Raw genomic sequence first — 19,928 nt, 5'->3', positions numbered from 1 at the left:
ACAAGCAGTAATTGTAATTGTGCCATGGTGAGCTCACAGGTATCCCCAACATGCATGAAAAATCTGGTGAAGATCAGCCAAGCCATTTTCAATTCTCATTCATACACACTGTACACACACACACACACACACACACACACACACACACACACACACACACACACACACACACACACACACACACACACACACACACACACACACACACACACACACACACACACACACACACACACACTTAACCTGTCAGTAATTCTGGGAGAATTAACCCGTCCATAAGGACAGGTTCTTTGCTAGGATAGTGAATTGCCATATTTTAGTGCGTTTCCCCAAGACATCAATAACATGATCCTATCAATTTTGCCTCGAACAGACTGTTTTTCTCAGCCATATGTTCACACAACGCCATTTGGCTATTCACTACAACCATATATTTTCTCAATTACCTAAGTCTCTTGTGCACTGTCCTAATTGACCATGACGTTGTAACAACTGGCCAGTTCTGAAATCATAAAATTTGACTGAAATCATAAAATTTGACTGAAATGCAAGATTTTTCATTTCAATTAAAAATTCACCTTTTCCTTTAAAATTAAGATAAATATGCAATAAACAAATGTATTGTTTTGTGTTTTCCTCATTATTTCAGATGTACAAGTGAAAAGGTCAAATTTGTAAGTACCGCCACTGAAAAACAAGCTCAAATGAGCTAAGATCCTTGTCCTCTTAATGATGACGTCATAAAAACGAATATGACGTCATTGTGATGTATCAGGTTTGCGATAAATTATCTGTGCTAATGCCCGGCTTGATTCCCGCAAACAAAATTCAAACAGCTTGCCTAGTTTCAGAGATAATGTTATAGGCGATTTCCATTAGCGGAGATATTTTGACGTCATAACTTTTTTTTTCTAGGAGGAATTTTCAAAATCGGAGATGGTAACTGTCTGCGCAGGGAATTTTTACATATTTCTGCCAAGTTTCAGGAAGTTTCGATAAAAACTGTATGCTGTGAAACAAAAAAGTCCACAAGAAGAAGATGAAGAACAACAACATGAGTAAGACTTAGAGATCCTCCACGAGGATCTAAACCCCCCCATACGAGCTGGCAGCCATTACGCTTTTGTTGTGACGTCGTTTATACTAATAAAAGGCAATATGTGTGTGTGTGTGTGTTTGTGTTTGTGTTTGTGTGTCTCCTCCATGACTCCAAAACTATAAAACCGAACACCCTGAAACTTTGCATGCATACTAAGAAAACTCCAAGGAACCGCAGGAGTGAAAACTGGGTGTTTGGGTTAATTAAAACACTCCTTTTGAAGATAATTAACGGCCTTATTTAATTATATCCTTCATCAGGTGGTCCTTGGTCGCCTCGCTCTCTGGGGTTTTAAGGCGTTTCGTGTTTAACCTCACTGGGGTCTGAAGCCACCATGTTTTTTGCCCTGGATGTAAGCTACAGATTTGAAATTATCAGCAGTTCCGACTCCCCCCCAAAAGTGTTGATTTGTCCAATTTGGACATTCCATGGGCGTTTCAGGGTGCATAGTTGTATCGAGGGCATTTGGTAATAGCTTGCCAAGCCAGGCATTCCGTTGGAGTGCGTGAGTGCTAAAGCCACTTACCGAGCTGTACAGTACAGTTCGTGTCCTGATCGGGATGTACAATCGATAGTTACTACAAGGTAGAGGTATGTATACAGCACACACAGACGTGGTACATATGGGTAGATTTGGATCTGTACGGACTCTCCGTGGGTGTGTGGACATGCCATGGCTGTTACGGGTGCAGTGGTGGTAAAGTTTCATCCTGTATCCTAGGGAGGTTCTATCAGGTTTTCCTTTGTCCTCACACCTGTTTCTCGAGCACTTGGTTTTTGGATTGTTTTACAAAGGTTAAATGTTTCTCTTTGGGAGTTTCATAGCAAAACATATTTGATAAAGCCCAATTTCTGAGCCATTTGCAGTGTTAATGTATTTTCTGAATTACCGAGCCAAGTTTTTTTTTCCACCCGTGACACGCAGCTGTTTGAAACATCTATATTAATATAATGTTGTTTTATGGTGAAATCTACTGCAGGTTTCTGGGTTGGATACAGAACGTACTGTCGTCGGTAATCAAACTGACTCCAATCTGCCGATTCCTGAAAAACTGCCAATAATTAATCGGCCAAGCACGTGTGTGTGTGTGTGTGTGTGTGTGTGTGTGTGTGTGTGTGTGTGTGTGTGTGTGTGTGTGTGTGTGTGTGTGTGTGTGTTGTTGGTTGGTATCTCATATGCCAGTTTCAGAATGTGGAATGGAGTCCTCCCAGGGTGGGCTCATAGTATCCACCTTTATTTCGCTAAGGGGTCATGATTCATGGTCCAAGCTGTGAAGTTTTCTGTTCTCAAAGTTTTGTGCCGAGGGCTCTCTTCAGCATCGTCGCTGAGCCCCGGAGAGATTCCAAATGTAGTTCATGTGTAGTGATATTCCCAGGGATGGTTTTTAGCTCACCTGTAAAGTAGTTCCCGGAAGCTTATGGGAAGGCGCGTTGTCCGTCCGTCTGTCCGTCCGTCCACAAATACTTGCAACTTCTTCTCAGAAACTACATATACGATTTCAACCAAATTTGACCACAACTTTCATCAGCAATTATGGCATAAAAAGCGGGGTCTGAAGGGGTCTACAGGGGGGGTTTACGGCGGGGGGAGGGTGGAGTGGTTTGCCTCCCTAAAGAGGTATTTCCTTTCTTCTCAAACGATACACACAATTCCGATGAAACTTCACGACAACCTTCATCACCCATGACATACTAAAGTTTGTTTACAACATTAAAAAAAATCTGCTCTAAGGTGGTATAAGGGGGGTTGCCCCCCAAAATATATATTTGCATTCTTCTCCAAAACTACACATACAATTCCGATGAAACTTGACCACCATTTTCACCACCCATGATGTGCTAAAGTTTGTGCATGACATTAAAAAAATTGTTGTCTAGGAGGGTCTATGGGGAGAGGGTGTTTGCCTCCAAAAATATGCATTTGCTTTCTTCTCCAAAATTACACATACAATTCTGCCCCACAAAATATGTATTTGCTTTCTTTTCTGAAACTGCACATACAATTTCGATGAAACTTGACCACAACCTTTATCACCCGTGATGTACGGAGGTTTGTTCTTAGCATTAAAAAGAAAAATCCATCAGTATTTACTTTCTTCTCCATCATATATTTTGTGGGTCATCCATACCTACCAGTGGTTGCCTGGTTATCTTATCCAGCCGCTACCAGATGAGCACCCAGGGGTATTGCCCCTATTAGTCAATGGGCCCAGGCATATATCGGAACCATCTGAGGAAACCAAACTTTAGGGCTACTAAGTTATTGGTAGGGATTATATGATTATTTCAATATGTGATAACTGTTCCAGAAGAGCAGCTTAGTGTATGTATTTTGCATTTTTACCATTTTACCATTTTGAGATATTGACGTTTTGGGGGAAAATCAAAAAAAAAACAAAAAACCAAGGACCACTGGGAGGAAGTGGCAGAGCTGAAGTCCACGCAGGAGGAAGCAGACACCCAAATGCTTCTGCATGCAGCAGAGGCTGGGTACAAGGCTGTGGTGATCACTGCCGAAGATACAGATGTCCTCGTGCTATGTCTTGCCTTCAATAAGGACATCCCATGCCCCGTGTATCAGAAGTGTGGTACGCAAACCTGCACATGGTTCCGAGACATTGACAAGCTTGCTAGATCGATGGGAGACAGTGTCTGTGATGCCCTAGTTCGACTGCACGTGTTCTCCGGTTGTAATACAGTCAGTGCATTTACAGGCGATGGAAAGATGTGCGCCTTGAAGCAAATTAAGTCGGATAAGACCTTCCAAGAGGCCTTCAGCCAGCTCGGTCATTCATGGGAAGTATCCACCGAGCTCTTTCAGAAGGTGCAAGAGGTCACCTGCCACATGTACGCGCCGTCTACCAACACCACGAAAGTCAATGAACTCCGACATCAACTCTTCTGTGCCAGACGGGGAGAGATAGAGTCCAGTGAGCTTCCACCATGTGAAGACTGCCTCTTCATGCACGTCCTCCGTGCAAACTACCAGGCTGCTATTTGGAGGCGCTGTCTGCAATGCCAACTCTATGTTCCAAGTCCCAAGGGTTGTGGATGGACCACTGATGATGATGGGAAGCTGGCCATCGAGTGGATGCAGGGTTCTCCAGTACCAGATGCAGTGTTGCAACTGCTTTCCTGCAAGTGTGGACGGTCGTGCAAACTCCCAGACTGAACGTGCCTTGCCAATAGCCTGAAGTGCACTGACATGTGCAAGTTGCGAACCTGCAGCAACCAGCCCGCTGATGTCGAGGAAGAGGTTGTAGACCTCGAGGACTCTGATGCTGATAACAGTGATGAAGACTGGACTACTGATCCATGGTGTGAATGTTTTGGCACAATCACAAGGATATTCATAGCTACAAATATGCATGAGTAAAACATTGTACATAAACATGCCACAGTAGCGTGGTGAAATTTGGGTTATCCGTACATTTCACATTTTGGACGCTTGTTGGAACTAGGGTAGGGGAAGGGCAATTCCTTTAACTGTGGTAAACACCTGTAAAATGTTCATAAATGTTTTCCTCATACAACATGTGCATGTTGTAGGCTACTGCGGTCCAGAAGCACTACCCAGGGAACTTGTATGACAATATTATAAATTAAAATGAACTGAAAATCATGATTCAGCAACATTTTGATCGGCCCTATTGTTCGCCCCTTTCTGCCATAAAACACATTCTGCCTTCAGGAATGACAGAAAGGATTATTCGGATGGTATAAATAAAGCATTTCAGACATGTATTTGTGGTTTGCAGTTCATTCTCGTCCCATGTGGAAACAGCAATTGAATCATTAGTGAATGTTTCTGAGTTTGCCTTTTCGCTTTCATTATGCGGAGGGTGGGTACATTCCAGAGATGACAACTACCAATAAGCTGCTAGTCTGCAATGGTTATCACATCAAAATATGATATATATATATATATATATATATATATATATATATATATATATATATATATATATATATATATCCACCAATTCAAAAATCATAACTCGGATTGGTTTCCTGAGATAGTACCGACAAGTGGAATTTCTGGTCTGGGCCCATGGACTATATGTTTAATATCTCTGTGAGGTTCTTCGTCATCATTCCCATCGCTCCAACCTGGTACAATTTTGGCATTCCTCAGTTTCCAGGATTTTCTCATTTTATTCAGGAGGTCTTGGTATTTGGTCATTTTCTTGATTTCTGCATCGTTTAGTCCAAAATCACTGCTATTAACACCTCAATAAGCAATGCCTTCTCTTTTTTTGTACCCAAGTATAATATCAGGTCGCAACACTTTGTTTTTGATGTTCACGCTCGATGGGATCATGAGTTCGTACGTGACGGAAGGTACTTCCATGTTTTCAGTGATTGCTTTTGGTTCATGTTCACACAAATTTTCTTGAACTGGGATATCTAAGTTTTTGCAGATGTGCCAGCGGATTACTTTAGAAACTCTGTTGTGCCATGTGTACAGCTGTTCTGACATGAGTTTGTTTTTGTGTGTGTGGTCAGTCATTAAGCACAACTTATCATTCTCTTTACTCGCCCCACCTCCACCCCTCACCTTTCTCTTTTCTTTGTTTTTTTCTCATACTCCTCTCTCTCTCTCCCTCCCTCTCTCTCCCTCTTCTTTCTGTCTCTCTTCCCCTCTCTCTCTCCCTCCTCACATCCCTCCCTCTCACGGTATCACAAAGTTTAGTGAGGCATCCTTCCAAGCTTCCCCTCCCTCCTGCCTCCTCTCTCTCCAATCCCCCTCTCCTCTCTTCCTCTCTCTCCCTTCCCTCCCTCCTCTCTCAACCCCACTCATTAACACCCCCATCAGTGAAACGACAGGTTGTATTTGCAAGTTGAAATAATAAACAAGGCAGCAGACAACATCTTTGCTTCTGTGCATTAAAACAAAGTCATAACAAACGATCCATCAATTTAAGAGTAATCGAGGTCACTATTAGAGATTTCAATTATATTTCATAACTTTTTGAAGTTGAGCTGTGATCTGAGATACTGATAAAAATGACACCCACCATCCCCCAGAATGCATGGCATGTCATACTACAAACGCTTTCTGTTTGAGGATAGTTTAAGAGGTTTTTTTAAATTGTGGAAATAAAACAAGTTATTAAAGTTAAAGTGCACTTCCTGCTTAGCCACAGAATGTGAAAGACAGAACTGTCCACTGATAAAAGCAGTGTTAGTTGCTAAACCGTTATCCACATTGTTAACCAGCCTTAAAACTTCATAATTGGTTTCTGGCAATGCCGTGCTTCACCCATCTTCCCCCTAAATGTGGATTCCATCCGAGAACTGAGCTGGCTCGCCTGTCCCATGTAGGATTTTATCCAAAGTTCACCTCTTGTCTGATAGGAGCCTGAATATGCACTTTACCAGCACATGCTGCAAAGGTCCTGACCAACAAGGGGTGGCTGCCATACATTCACCCCACTTAGTCCATTACAGTCAAAACATTTGTGAATTGATGTTAAACTCCGAAATGTGCATGCCTCAACCATTTGGAAATTAATCAATCCACGGGGAGGTTTGAAGGGGGAGGGGTGGGGGTGGGAAGGATTGCCCGAACCGCTGTGACGTAAATATCAGCCCCATGTTTTTTACGGGATTGTCCCATTTGTGTTTTGAATTTCCGTGTGTGAATTTCCCGTTTGATACTGTGCGTATATGAAATGAAATGAAATTTATATGTCCACAAAAAATGGAAAATTGCATTGTCAAACAAAGCTAAACAAAAGATTGTACAATTAATTTCCAAATGAAGCTGAAATAATAAATGATGGCAAAAACGACAACAATCGTACAACAAAACCCACTATCAAACTATCAACATTGCACAAAGAGAACAATTCAACAGACAACTACAGTATCCAGCATCCCCACCGACACTCACTGATCCCTTTAATATTACTGACCTTTAAAAACACGAACAGAAAAAAAAAAGATTTCAAAAATCTACATATATACATATACAGCCGTTCTAGCTCGATTATTGGTTGAAATGATCGAGGTGGCTGGAGATGTGGGAATCAAGTGGATGACAAAATTGTGTAGAAAGGTCTGGGAAGTAAAGGAGTGATCCCTGAATATTGGGTAAATAGCAGGATTGTACCTCTGTTCAACATGAGAAGGGGAACCCTTTAATTATGTTAATCTTACAGAGCAGTTAAACTAATTGAGCAGGAGAGTTTTGAAAAGGTGGTTAAAAGAAGACAAAGAAAAGTTGTAAATATGGACAACATCCAATTTGGTTTTATTCCAGAAAGATCAACAACAGAAGCGATTATTATTTGGAAGTGATGCCAAGAAAATATTTGGCAAAGAAAAGGAAACTGTATCATGTTTGCGTTGATCTGGAGAAAGCATATGATGGAGTACAAAGACGCAATTGTTGAAAGGGCTCTCAGAAGGAAACTCGTGTCTGAAGAAATGGTAAAAGTAGTCGTGGAAATGTCGTTGTTGTTGTTGTTGTTGTTGTTGTTCGTCTTTTGGCTGCTCCCGTTAGGGGTCGCCACAGCGGATCATCCGTTATGATCTGCATACTGATTTGGCATAGGTTTTATGCCGGATGCCCTTCCTGACGCAACCCTGGTCGCCTCTTACGACACAGGGATAAGGATTAGGTTTCGCCATGATTCCGGGCTGCCCTACACCCTCTCATAGCGCGGCCCAGCACAGAGCTCCCGTCCTCAAGCGATCCTCCAACCCAAACCTCCGAGTAGCCGGATTACAGGTGCACGCCATCACACCCGGTTAGTCGTGGAAATGTGTATGTGTGTGTGTGTGTATATACATATATATATATATATATATATATATATATATATATATATGTTGTTCATCTTTCGGCTGCTCCCGTTCGGGGTCGCCACAGCGGATCATCCGTTATGATCCGCATAATGATTTGGCACAGGTTTTACGCCGGATGCCCTTCCTGACGCAACCCTGGTCGCTTCTTACGACACAGGGATAAGGATTGGGTTTCACCATGATTCCGGGCTGCCCTACACCCTCATATATATATATATATATATATATATATATATATATATATATATATATATATATATATATATATATATATATATATATATATAATAAGTGCAAGTAGGATTACAGCTGGGATGTGTTTTAAGTCTTTTACTCTTTTTAAGTCCTCCACTCTGTTTCAAGTCCTCGACCCATGCAAATTATTGTACACTGACAATTTAGTATTGAACGTTGAAAGTAAAAAAACTAAGCAAAAGTGATGTTTTAAAAATTGAAAAGTACAATACAGAGTAGAATGGTTTCCATGTTAACATTAATAAAACTGGAGCACAGTAGGTAGAGAGCATACCCCCCTGGATCTAGATCCAGACTTTAGACAAAACCGAATAGGTTTGTTGTTGTTACCTACCCAACTCATCCACATAGTTTGATCCTCACTTAGATCCACTCATCAGATGATCATAGATGATCCACTCATCAGCTACTTTTGGGATTTCATGATATACCGTGTATTGTTTTTGGCCCCATCTCTCAATGGTGAAGAATCATTTTAAAATTCTCAAATCCAGATCTGGATCTTCACCAAAATATAAATCAATTCGTCCTTTTCACACACCCAACCTATCAACCAAGTTTCTGCCGAAGTCATCCACAACTTGTTGAGATATACTGCTCCCAGAGAAATCGACAAACACACAAAGAGAACGACAAATAGACACAAACATAACCTCCGTCCACCTTCGGTGACGGAATTAGTGAAGTTTTTGATGAGCGATGAAGAAGGAGAAAGTAAATAATGTGGTTGTTCAATATGCAAAATAGGAATTGGAAGGAATTCAGTGTTATCGATGGTGTCACAAGAGGTGTAGGAAATTTGCTAAGAGAATTTCGGATAAATCTGTAAAAGAAGTGAGGATCAATCATTTCAAGAGAAAGATGAAGAACAAAAAAGAAATGCTCCTGAGCTCAGAATTTTATTTCGAAATGGCAAAAGTTTTTGTTACCTTGGAGACATGATAGAGCTATCAGGAGGAGATTATTTGACCATTAGATCAACAATAAAGTCATGTCTGCATGGAACAAGCGGAGACAACTCGGTGGTATCATGAAGCACAGAAACATTCCATTAGCTGTAAAATTTTGAAATCATAAATCCTGTATCAAGCCGGTATTGATCTACGGAAGCGAAATGTGGGCAATGTGGATCAAATGTGTAAAAATATTGGAAAAAAAACAGTTGAGAATGATATGATGGATGAATGGATTGTGTCTGAAAGAAAGAATTCTATGCTCAGAAATCAGGAAGAGATTAAAAAATTAATCCGAGTGAAGAACAACTTAAGAAGAGAAGGCTTGGTTGGTATGGTCACGTGCAATGAAGGTCAGAAGACGAAGCTGTAAAGAAAGCATGAATGGCATGGTAGAAGGAAGAAAGCTGAGTGGATGTCTGAAAAGGACATGGATTGAAACTGTCAAGAAAGACATGGAATGCTTGGGTTTGCATGAAACTGATGCAATGGATAGATCTGTTCAGAAGAATGTTATCATTCGACCAACCCATGAAAATGGTCATAAAATGCTTGTGGTTGTTGTTGTTGTTGTCGTAGTAGTAGTAGTAGTAGTAGTAGTAGTAGTAGTAAGTTGTAAAGGTGAATGGCCATCAGTTTGAGGGAGTACCGACTGAATAAGCCACGGTTCTCCAACCTTTTCTCTTGTCATGAAAGCACACAATATTTCAACAACCATTGCTCTACCCACCTCCATACTGCCTTAACCAGATGTAAGTAAACATGTAACATCCGCTTGGGTGTCGGGGATTTGAATTCACCCGTTGTAGAGAAAAGGGGGATAGGGTAGGGGGCAGGGGGACATCTTCATTAATTGATATTACTCATTTCCATCAATGGACATCTTCATTAGTTGATATTACTCATTTCCATCAATAGACATCTTCATTAGTTGATATTACTCATTTCCAGGAATTTGTTCAGTTATGTTATCCATTTCTTCAGAACAGATTGCCCATATGTGGTAGAAAATTCAGGTCATAAAATAATACAGCAGGGTGGATGAAACAGGAATTAAATGAAGAACTTATATATTGGGAGCAGAGGATAAGAGGAAGAAGACATGTTATAGCATTGTCGATAGAGATTAAACGCCGTGTAACTGCAGCAGATACTGAACCAAGGGACTGAACTGGAAACAATTATTGAGCCAAATGGGGGAAATTGTAAACTACCAACGGATCAACCACTGCAATAGGTAAATAGCCTTTGGATCCAATTAATAATTAATTTAGAACTCCACAATAAACCTACCCACCTACCTACCCAACCATCTCGTACCTGATCTCATCTTTTACCCACACACCCCACTTTCCAAACAAGACTAATAACCCCAATGCTTGGGATGAAGCAATGTCAGCCAATGGCGGTGTCCATTAAAACTCCCCAGACCCTCCTCCTCCTTCTGGTAATTTTAACTCCTTTATAACACTCAAACAGATTGTTACACGTAATGAAGACAGCTGGGAGTGCTAAAAGCATTGACTGTCAAAACTTGTTTTATCACAATAAAAGATGAGAGAATTATGCCTTCCTTGTATTTGTTTTTACTTTGATGCTTTCTGCACCAGAAAATCAAAACAATAAATTCTGCACCAGGTGTTCGCTTCAACAGGGCTGTTACAAGTGTTTGCATGAACACAGACAGGTATTACTCAAACTCGAAGGGCACATTTGATAGAAGAAAAAGAAATTGTTTTTATGAACACAGACATCCGCCGAACATTATTGTGCGGATATGCATATTTGATAGTTTACTAGTAGATGTCCATACTCCAAAAGATGTTAAACACACACCCAGCTGAACATGAACTTTCCCCAAATAACACACACACACACACACACACACACACACACACACACACACACACACACACACACACACACACACACACACACACATACACACACACACACACACACACACACACACACACACACACACGTAATTTTTACCTGGAACCATTTTCAGATCCTGCCTTTTGTGCACGTCATTCTCAGGAGGAGACATTTGACCAGCATCTGGATGATCAAATTCTTCCTGAACTGCATCTTCAGAATGATGCAAAAATAGATTCTGTAAAGGGAGTGGAACAACACCTCAAATTTATATAAATCGAAATTAACGTTTGAATACTTTATTAAATAAAAGTTTTTTTTTTTCTTAAAAAAAAAAATTGCTTTGAACTCCTTGTTTAAAATGATGGAAGACAAATAAACATTCAAAATGGAATTTAACTATTTCTTTCAATATGTATGGAACAATGAGCAAACTAGACATGGAAATGTTTCCCTAATGACAGAGATATTGCACAGTGAAGGTTAAATAATTATTGTCCACGTTTAAATTGGGATCTTTTTCATTCATTTTGGCTGATGGAAAAAAAAAGGCGAATGACAATATTTTAGCAGCTATCCTTTGTAATTTGTGAGTTAACCACAAAATATGGATCAGCATCACATATTGACCATCTGAAGCAACGCAGGCATGGTATTCCCCTGCTTGAAGGCCATTGAGTTGAGTTTTGGTTGATAACTCCATTTGAAGGACAATTTTGAATGGATGCACTTCAATCGATATAGTAATTCTCCTGAGATTAATTCAGTTCCCAAAAACTCACAATTGGAATATTTTATCATGCAATCTTCAGCTGGACTTGCATCAGCAACCTCTGTGCATATTAGCCAACATCTTCATCATAAGGGCACCACAATTTGCTTTGGTATCGAGACAACAGAGGGTAAAATTTAATAAAACACCAGAATCACAGGCTGACCTGTGAGACTACATATATATATATATATATATATATCTCTCTGGAAAAAAATGAGACCACTCCACAAAATTTTTAAATGACCATCTCTACATGTATGGCAACCATTCCATTCCAGTGTCTGTTGAATTCCAACACAGGCACACCTCATTCTACTCAGTGAGGAACTGATTAGGTGATCACCTGAACCGAATATTATTTAACAAGGAAAAGTATAAAAACCACTGCTGTGGTCATTACTATCCTCTTGCAATAGGACCAGCTGGATGGCAAAAACAGTGCTAGTAGTATCTCAAACGTAATTGGAATCAAAAAAATAACTATTGTCCATGCCAAAAGAGTTGAAAAGAAAAGTTTTGAGCGAGGAAAAGAAGGGTTCAATTCTGGCTTTACTGGCAGAGGGATACAGTGAGCGTCACGTTGCTTCCATCCTTAAAATTTCAAAGATGGCGATTCATAAGAACAAGGTCAAGCAGCAGACATTGGGGACAACAAAGCTACAGACTGGCAGAGGGTGAAAACGACTTTCCACTGACCGGGATGACCGCCAACTCATTTGAATGTCACTCAACAACCATAGGATGACATCAAGTGACCTACAAAAATAATGGCAAACGGCAGCTGGGGTGAAGTGCACGGTGAGGACGGTACAAAACAGGCTCCTAGGGGCAGGGCTGAAGTCGTGCAAAGCTATAAAAAAAACCTTTCATCAATGAGAAGCAAAGAAGAGCCAGGCTGAGGTTTGCAAAAGACCACAAGGATTGGACCGTAGAGGACTGGAGTAAGGTCATCTTCTCTGATGAGTCCAATTTTCAGCTTTGCCCAACACCTGGTCGTCTAAAGGTTAGATGGAGACCTGGAGAGGCCTACAAGCCACAGTGTCTCACACCCACTGTGAAATTTGGTGGAGGATCGGTGATGATCTGGGGGTGCTTCAGCAAGGCTGGAATCAGGCAGATTTGTCTTTGTGAAGGACTCATGAATCAAGCCACGTACAAGGTTGTCCTGGAAGAACACTTGCTTCCTTCTGCTCTGAGAATGTTCCCCAACTCTGAGGATTGGTTTTTCCAGCAGGACAATGCTCCATGCCACACAGCCAGGTCAATCAAGGTGTGGATGGAGGACCATCAGATCAAGACCCTGTCATGGCCAGCCCAATCTCCAGACCTGAACCACATTGAAAACCTCTGGAATGTGATCAAGAGGAAGATGGATGGTCACAAGCCATCAAACAAAGCCGATCTGCTTGAATTTTTGCGCCAGGAGTGGCATAAAGTCACCCAACAGCAATGTGAAAGACTGGTGGAGAGCATGCCAAGACGCATGAAAGCTGGAATTGAAAATCAGGGTTTTTCTACAAAATATTGATTTCTGAACTCTTCCTAAGTTAAAACATTAGTATTGTGTTGTTTAAAAATGAATATTAACTTGTTTTGTTTGTATTATTTGAGGACTGAAAACACTGAATCTTTGTTGTTATTTGACCAGTTGTCATTTTCTGCAAATAAATGCTCCAAATGACAATATTTTTATTCGGAATTTGGGAGAAATGTTGACAGTAGTTTATGCAATAAAACAAAAATGTTCATTTCACTCAAACACATTCCTAGATATAGTAAAACCAGAAAAACTGATAATTTTGCAGTGGTCTCTTAATTTTTTCCAAAGCTGTATATACACATGTATGTATATATATATATATATATATATATATATATATATATATATATATATATATATATATATATATATATATATATATGCACAAGCTGGGCCACCTGAACAATATTGGGTTTCTTAGACTTGAAGAAACCATCAAGAAGATTGACATTTAAAGTTGCAGCAAAAATTCACCCGAGAGTGCATGACGGAAATGATGGGCCAAACGGCCTTATTTCCTTGTTTGAGGTCAGTTTCATGATTTACAGCCATACAAAGACACATACATACAGAGAATTGCCTTGTGGAGGTCGGAGGGGGTGGTTGTGCCCATGATCTGATCCTGGGAACCTCCAGCACGTTTGCAAAATTTTGTGGAGATTTGCCCAGCCATCTTTTTTTCTCTGATTTTCAGCTTTACACAAATACATGCAGATAATTATCTTGTGGAGTGGGGTAGGGGATTTTGGGGGGGGGAGGGGGGAGGGGTTGTGCACTTGACCTGAATCTGGGTAGCCCCAGTACATGTGCAAAATCTGGTAGAGATTGGGCTTGCCATTTTCTTTTATCTGATTTTTCAGACAAACAAACATATACACAGACAATTTCCCTACATGGGGGTTGTGGGGGGGGGGGAGCGAGTTTTTATACCCATAACCGAGCCTTGGATACCCACAGCAAATTTGCAAAATTTGGGGGACATTGGTCCAGGCTGTCATCTATCTATAATTCCAGCAATGTGTGTGTGTGTGTGTGTGTGTGTGTGTGTGTGTGTGTGTGCGACCGCTGTTTCTCGACAACCACTGGTCTGATCTCATTGAAACTTGCCAGATATATTGCTGGGGATCTGAGGATGTGCCTTTTCAAGGTTTGATATTAATTGGACAAGTGGTTCCCAAGTTATGGCCATTTATTTACCAAACCAATGACAGGACACGGTGCTATGACATCACAATTTACGTCACGATTCTTTTTTCTTTTCTTTTCTTTGTACGTACGGCCATGCACGTACGGCCACGCATGTACGGGCATGTACGGGCACGCACGTACGAGCACGCACTAGTAATACTAAAATATGCAAATTGGTGTGTACCCCATATTGAAATATTGTGTACCATGATCAGTTGCCTGGGGGCCCTTTTGCCTCAGGGCCCCAATGCCATTGCATCGTATGCATGGCCACAATGCTGCCACGGGGCCAGTGGTGTGGAATTATATAGAAATCAAGGAAAAGGCTTTACAGCGACACACACACACACACACACACACACACACACACACACACACACACACACACACACACAAACACACACACACACACACAGTTTCTAGAAATATTACAAACATTAAAGACACACACACACACACACACACACACACACACACACACACACACACAAACACACACACACACACACAGTTTCTAGAAATATTACAAACATTAAAGACACACACACACACACACACACACACACACACACACACACACACACACACACACACACACACCCCTCGCTCAAAAATATACTGAAACGCAAAAGAAACTTACCACCTTTTAAACCTTCAAATATCAACAATAACACTGCGTGTAGTAAATGTGTGAACTTATTTGTGGACAACAGTATCCTCATTGTCAGACAAAACGGTCACGGATGGTCACTTGAACCTTCAATGGTCATTTCATAGCACAGCTGTTGAACAGCCGTTTTGACTGTCAGTGATTAGCCAAGGGGTACGGGATGATTTTACTGAGCTGCACGTGATGTCTTGATATTGGCTTTAAAAAGGCCAGTGCAAAATGGGCATTTCAATCAACATGACACGATTGTCAAGGGATCAACGGCAGTGTGCCTTGGGCATACTGCAAGGCAGATTGAGCTACCGTGAGGTGGCACGTCGCCTTGGCTGTTCGCACCAGACGATATCGGCCCTGGTGGACAGAGACACCCTCCACAACTCTGTAGATGACAGACCTCGATCAGGGAGGCCAAGAGTCACCACTGCAAGGCAGGACAGGCAGATGGTCCTCAGTCAGATGGCTTCAGACATTGAGGACTGAGTGGGACAGAATCCAGCAGCAATCCATCCAAAGACTGGCAGGCAGTATGCGCCGACGATGCACTGCCTGTATCCAAAACAATGGTGGCCGCACACGCTATTGAAAGGGGACTGACATTGCACCCTGTGCTGTTCTGTATTGTAGAACAAACTTATGAGATGGTGTATCTTGGCCAAAAACTTGACATGTCATCAATAAAATGCCAATGTTTCAATTAGCAATTGTTGGTTTGTTTTATTTTGAACTGTTACAATTTTATTACATTTCAAACAAGTGGTAAGATTCGTTTGCGTTTCAGTATGTATATATATATATATATATATATATATATATATATATATATATATATATATATATATATATATATATATATATATATATATATATATATATATATATATATATATATATATATATATATATATATATATATATATATGAGTTCCCTTACACGGACCTGCAACACATTAGTCGGCAGGCCACTGGGCCCATCAAGCTGCAGAATGCTTTGAAAAAAAAAAGAATTGTGTTCTCTGTGTTCAAGACAAAAATCACTTGCATCAGAAAACAGAACATATGAATAAAATAATAGGACCAGATTCAAGCTCTACTGGTTGCTTTTTAAAATAATTGCCTTGCAAAATGAATGCAGATACACAAACATCCATAAATTCCTTTTCTTGTAATCTCACCATCTCATCTTTGAAGGTCTCGACACACATATAATATGTAGTAACTTCAAAAACAAATTACTTTATATGTTTGTGTGTTGATTCTCCATACCAATCAACAAGTCATCTAACACTCCGTAATACCTACTCCCCAAGGTTGTAACATGCGGTCATGACATCAGGGTTCACTTGATACTCAAGTCACCAAAAATGTTGCACTCAAAGTGGTGTAAGCTTTATGGGCGTTAAACCCAAGTAGTTGATAATTAATCAAACAAACCAAAACACACACCTGGGGAGCTGCAGGGATGGTTTCATCCTCTTCAACTTCTTGATTGCTCGAACACTGCTTCTTCTTCACCTTTGTATTCTGTACCCAAGAGAAAGAAAATTAAACAAAGTTATTTATCCATGATGACAAACTCTGCAAGTGAAACATATTTACAAATCCAATCACTAATTAGTTTGAAACTGCACAGTTGAAGGTTTCCGTGAAGCATGCTGTCCTGAGTGTTCATTTGAAACGATGTTGCCTGAATGCGACCAAGCCTGTTGTTTGGATTTGTCCGCAGCATGCAAGCTCACCCAATCTGCTGAACTGTGTTTCCTGCTCTTTTCCATCATGTCGCAGTGTCTGCCTGATTTAGAAGAAGGAGACAAGACAATGGGAGTGGTGAAGTAATTTTTTAAAAATGTGTGTGCTTGTGCAGATGCTGCTGTTATTTTAATCCTCTAGGGTCCTTCAGTGAGCTTCAAACAACTAAACTTTTGTTATTATTATTATTATTATTATTATTATTAATACCACTGTTACAAAATCTTTCATTCCTCCTGCTAAGAAATTTAAATCCATCTGGGAATGAATAGTTTCAATATTATTGTTCTGTCAACTGATGATATCTGTAGCTATGACTGTATGAATGCATGAAAATGTACTCTGTCTCCAAATCGGAATATAATAAGGTTAAGTTGGGAAAAGATATCCATTCTCCTCTCGAAATGGCAAGGAGAAATAGTATTATGAACAGATTTGTGACAAGCACTGTATATCTTCTTCTTTCGGCTGCTCCCGTTTGGGGTCGCCACAGCGGATCATCCGTTATGATCCGCATACTGATTTGGCACAGGTTTTACGCCGGATGCCCTCCTGACGCAAACCTGGTCACCTCTTATGACACAGGGATAAGGATTGGGTTTCGCCATGATTCCGGGCTGCCCTACACCCTCTCATAGAGCGGCCCAGCGCAGAGCGCACGTCCTCAAGCGATCCTCCAACCCAAGGCTCCGAGTAGCCTGATTACAGGCGCACGCCACTACACCCGGTGTGACAAGTACTGTATATCACCAATCAAAACTTTCCTAAACGTCGACAAACACGGCTTCATAGTCGTGTGTATAAATGATGGAAAGAGCACTTTGTGATGTTTGTTTCTCTCCTGGGGAAGAAGGGATGATAAGTGGAATGCCTTTCAATCCAGGAATTTTATCACCAATTGGTAATTCTATTGGTTGGGTTGGGTTGAGTTACCTTCTGTAGTTGGGTTACTTTTTTTTTTTTAAGGAGGTTGGTGGCAGGATATGCACTCCGGCTACCGTAAAACCCTTCACTCTGCAAAACACTAAAACGTAAAGAAATCTGAAAACCCACTCCGTGGGAGTACCTCTGTCATCACCGGATGACGGGATTGAGGCAAAGCCTTCGGGACCGAGACTCTTTGATGACAGGAGGGAAACCATGTGGTAACCTTCCCGGGTCAGATTGCCGTAGTGTGTGTCGTGGTGGTGCTGAGGTGTCGTCCACCAGACGGCGGTCTCCTTGGGTTAACCTGAAGCAGTCCCTTCGGGAGCGTGCCAGGAATATCCTGTTCCGACGAGAAGATGATCACCTGTCTCTGTTATCATCTGAGCTCAAGCATTTGGAAATCGGGATTGCAGCTCTCTCTGAGGTTCAGAGACCGGATTGCGGCGAGATAATGGTGGGTGGTTACACCTACTATTGGTCTGGTCACTCTGATGGTTACCATTCCCAAGGAGTTGCTGTAGCTGTGTCCAATAAGCTGACCCCAATGATAATTGAGGTAACACCGGTCAATGAGCGTATTATGAGGCTAAGGATTCGTCATTCCTTTGGTGTCGTTTCCCTGGTCTCTGTATATGCTCCGACTGAGGTGAGTGATCTCACTTTGAAGGCCGCATTCTATGCCACACTTGAGTCTGTGGTTCATCAGTGCCCCAGGTGAGATACTCTTCTAGTCTTGGGGGATTTCAATGCATCAACTGGAACTGATAGGGATGGTTATGAGATGTGTGTTGGTCCTCATGGGTCTGGAAATGTGAACCTGAATAGCACCAAGTTCCTTGACTTTGCAAGAAGTCATGAACTTAGGGTGGCTGGTTCATGGTTTCAGTACCCACAGGCTCATCGCTGGACTTGGTATTCTATTGCTGGCGGTGTTGCAAAGGAGATTGACCATGTGCTCGTTGATGGTCGCTGGAGGATGATCCAGAAATGCAGGATCCATCGGAGTGCTCAGTTCCTCTACACCGACCACAAGCTTGCTGGAGCAACTATGAAGTTGTGGCTTAAATCCAGGAGAATGGAACCATCCCAGCCCAGGCTGGATGTTGGCAAGCTCAAGGATGAGAGGGTAGCTGAAAAGTTTGTGAACAGGTGGAGTGGGGATTTTGGGGGGTCTCAGTGCTTTGGGGAGTCCTTAGGAGTTATGGAGTGCCTTCAAGACCACCATCCTTGATGTTGCCGCTGGATGTCTTGGAAGTCCCTGAAGGGCAATGAAGAATTTTTTCTCTCAAGGGACACTGCATACCATTGACCAGATTCGAGGGGCCAGGCATAAATGGCATTGCTGAGCTGTTCAGGGGGTTGATGCATAAAACTGTAAGTGTGCTAAAGGTGGGGGGGGGGGGACAAGGAGGTCTTTGTGCGAGGAATCTGTAAGGGAGTAGAGCATCACCTGTGGTCAAGTGATTCTCGACCTGCTTACAGGCGAATTCATGCATTATATTCTTCGAAGCCCATCCCTCGGTATACTGCAATAAGAGCGGAGGGTGGTGGGCTCTTGACAGAGGAGACCCAAGTGAAGGCCCACTGGGCCGGTTACTTTGACGGGCTGTACCAGGCTGATGGATGTCAGGGGTGATGCTATTCCTGTTGCTGATCCTCCAATCAACTGTGATACACCTTCGTTTGTGGAAACACAAGCTGCGGTGAACCGGTTGAAATGGGGTAAAGCTCCTGGGATCTGTGGCATCAATGCTGAGCTTCCCAAGGCTGGTGGAAATGTTGTATGTACTCGTGTCATTGCATGTAGTGCTGTGCTCTGCCTGGAACACAGGCATAATCCTTACTGACTGGAAGAGGGGCCTTGTTTTCCCTTTCAGGAAAGAGAAGGGTGACTGCTAGCACTGCAACAACTAACGAGGGGTGCCACTACTCTCAGTGCCAGGCAAGGTTTTTGCTCGGATTATTATTGATTGGGTTCGCTACCATCTCCTTGAGTACCAGTACCCAGAGCAATCAGGCTTTATACCAAATAGGTCAACGGTTGGCCTTCTCCTTGCTCTTTGGGTCCTCAATGAATGCAGATG

General features: G+C 41.7%; 1 protein-coding gene across 2 annotated transcripts in view; it reads right to left on the bottom strand.

The window, feature by feature from the left end:
* LOC147028976 (uncharacterized) overlaps positions 1–19,928 on the bottom strand; it is a 163,636-nt gene that overhangs the window by 68,809 nt on the left and 74,899 nt on the right. For both annotated transcript variants that reach the window (XR_015057788.1, XM_085879871.1), the window contains exons 5-7: positions 16,908–16,960; positions 16,615–16,692; positions 11,116–11,236 (exon numbers count right to left, since the gene is read on the bottom strand). Coding sequence is in view for 1 of the 2 variants with exons in the window: in XM_085879871.1 (XP_085735997.1) it covers positions 11,116–11,236; positions 16,615–16,692; positions 16,908–16,960 (252 nt within the window). In the remaining variant the exon portion in view is untranslated. The remainder of the gene's footprint in view (positions 1–11,115; positions 11,237–16,614; positions 16,693–16,907; positions 16,961–19,928) is intronic.

Source organism: Eptatretus burgeri, chromosome 4 (assembly GCF_056783735.1).
Source record: "Eptatretus burgeri isolate ZD-2024b chromosome 4, Ebu_testis_v1, whole genome shotgun sequence".
NCBI classification, from domain to species: Eukaryota; Metazoa; Chordata; class Myxini; order Myxiniformes; family Myxinidae; genus Eptatretus; species Eptatretus burgeri.
Note: the sequence above shows the minus strand (reverse complement) of the source record. Positions and strands in the feature narration are given on the sequence as shown.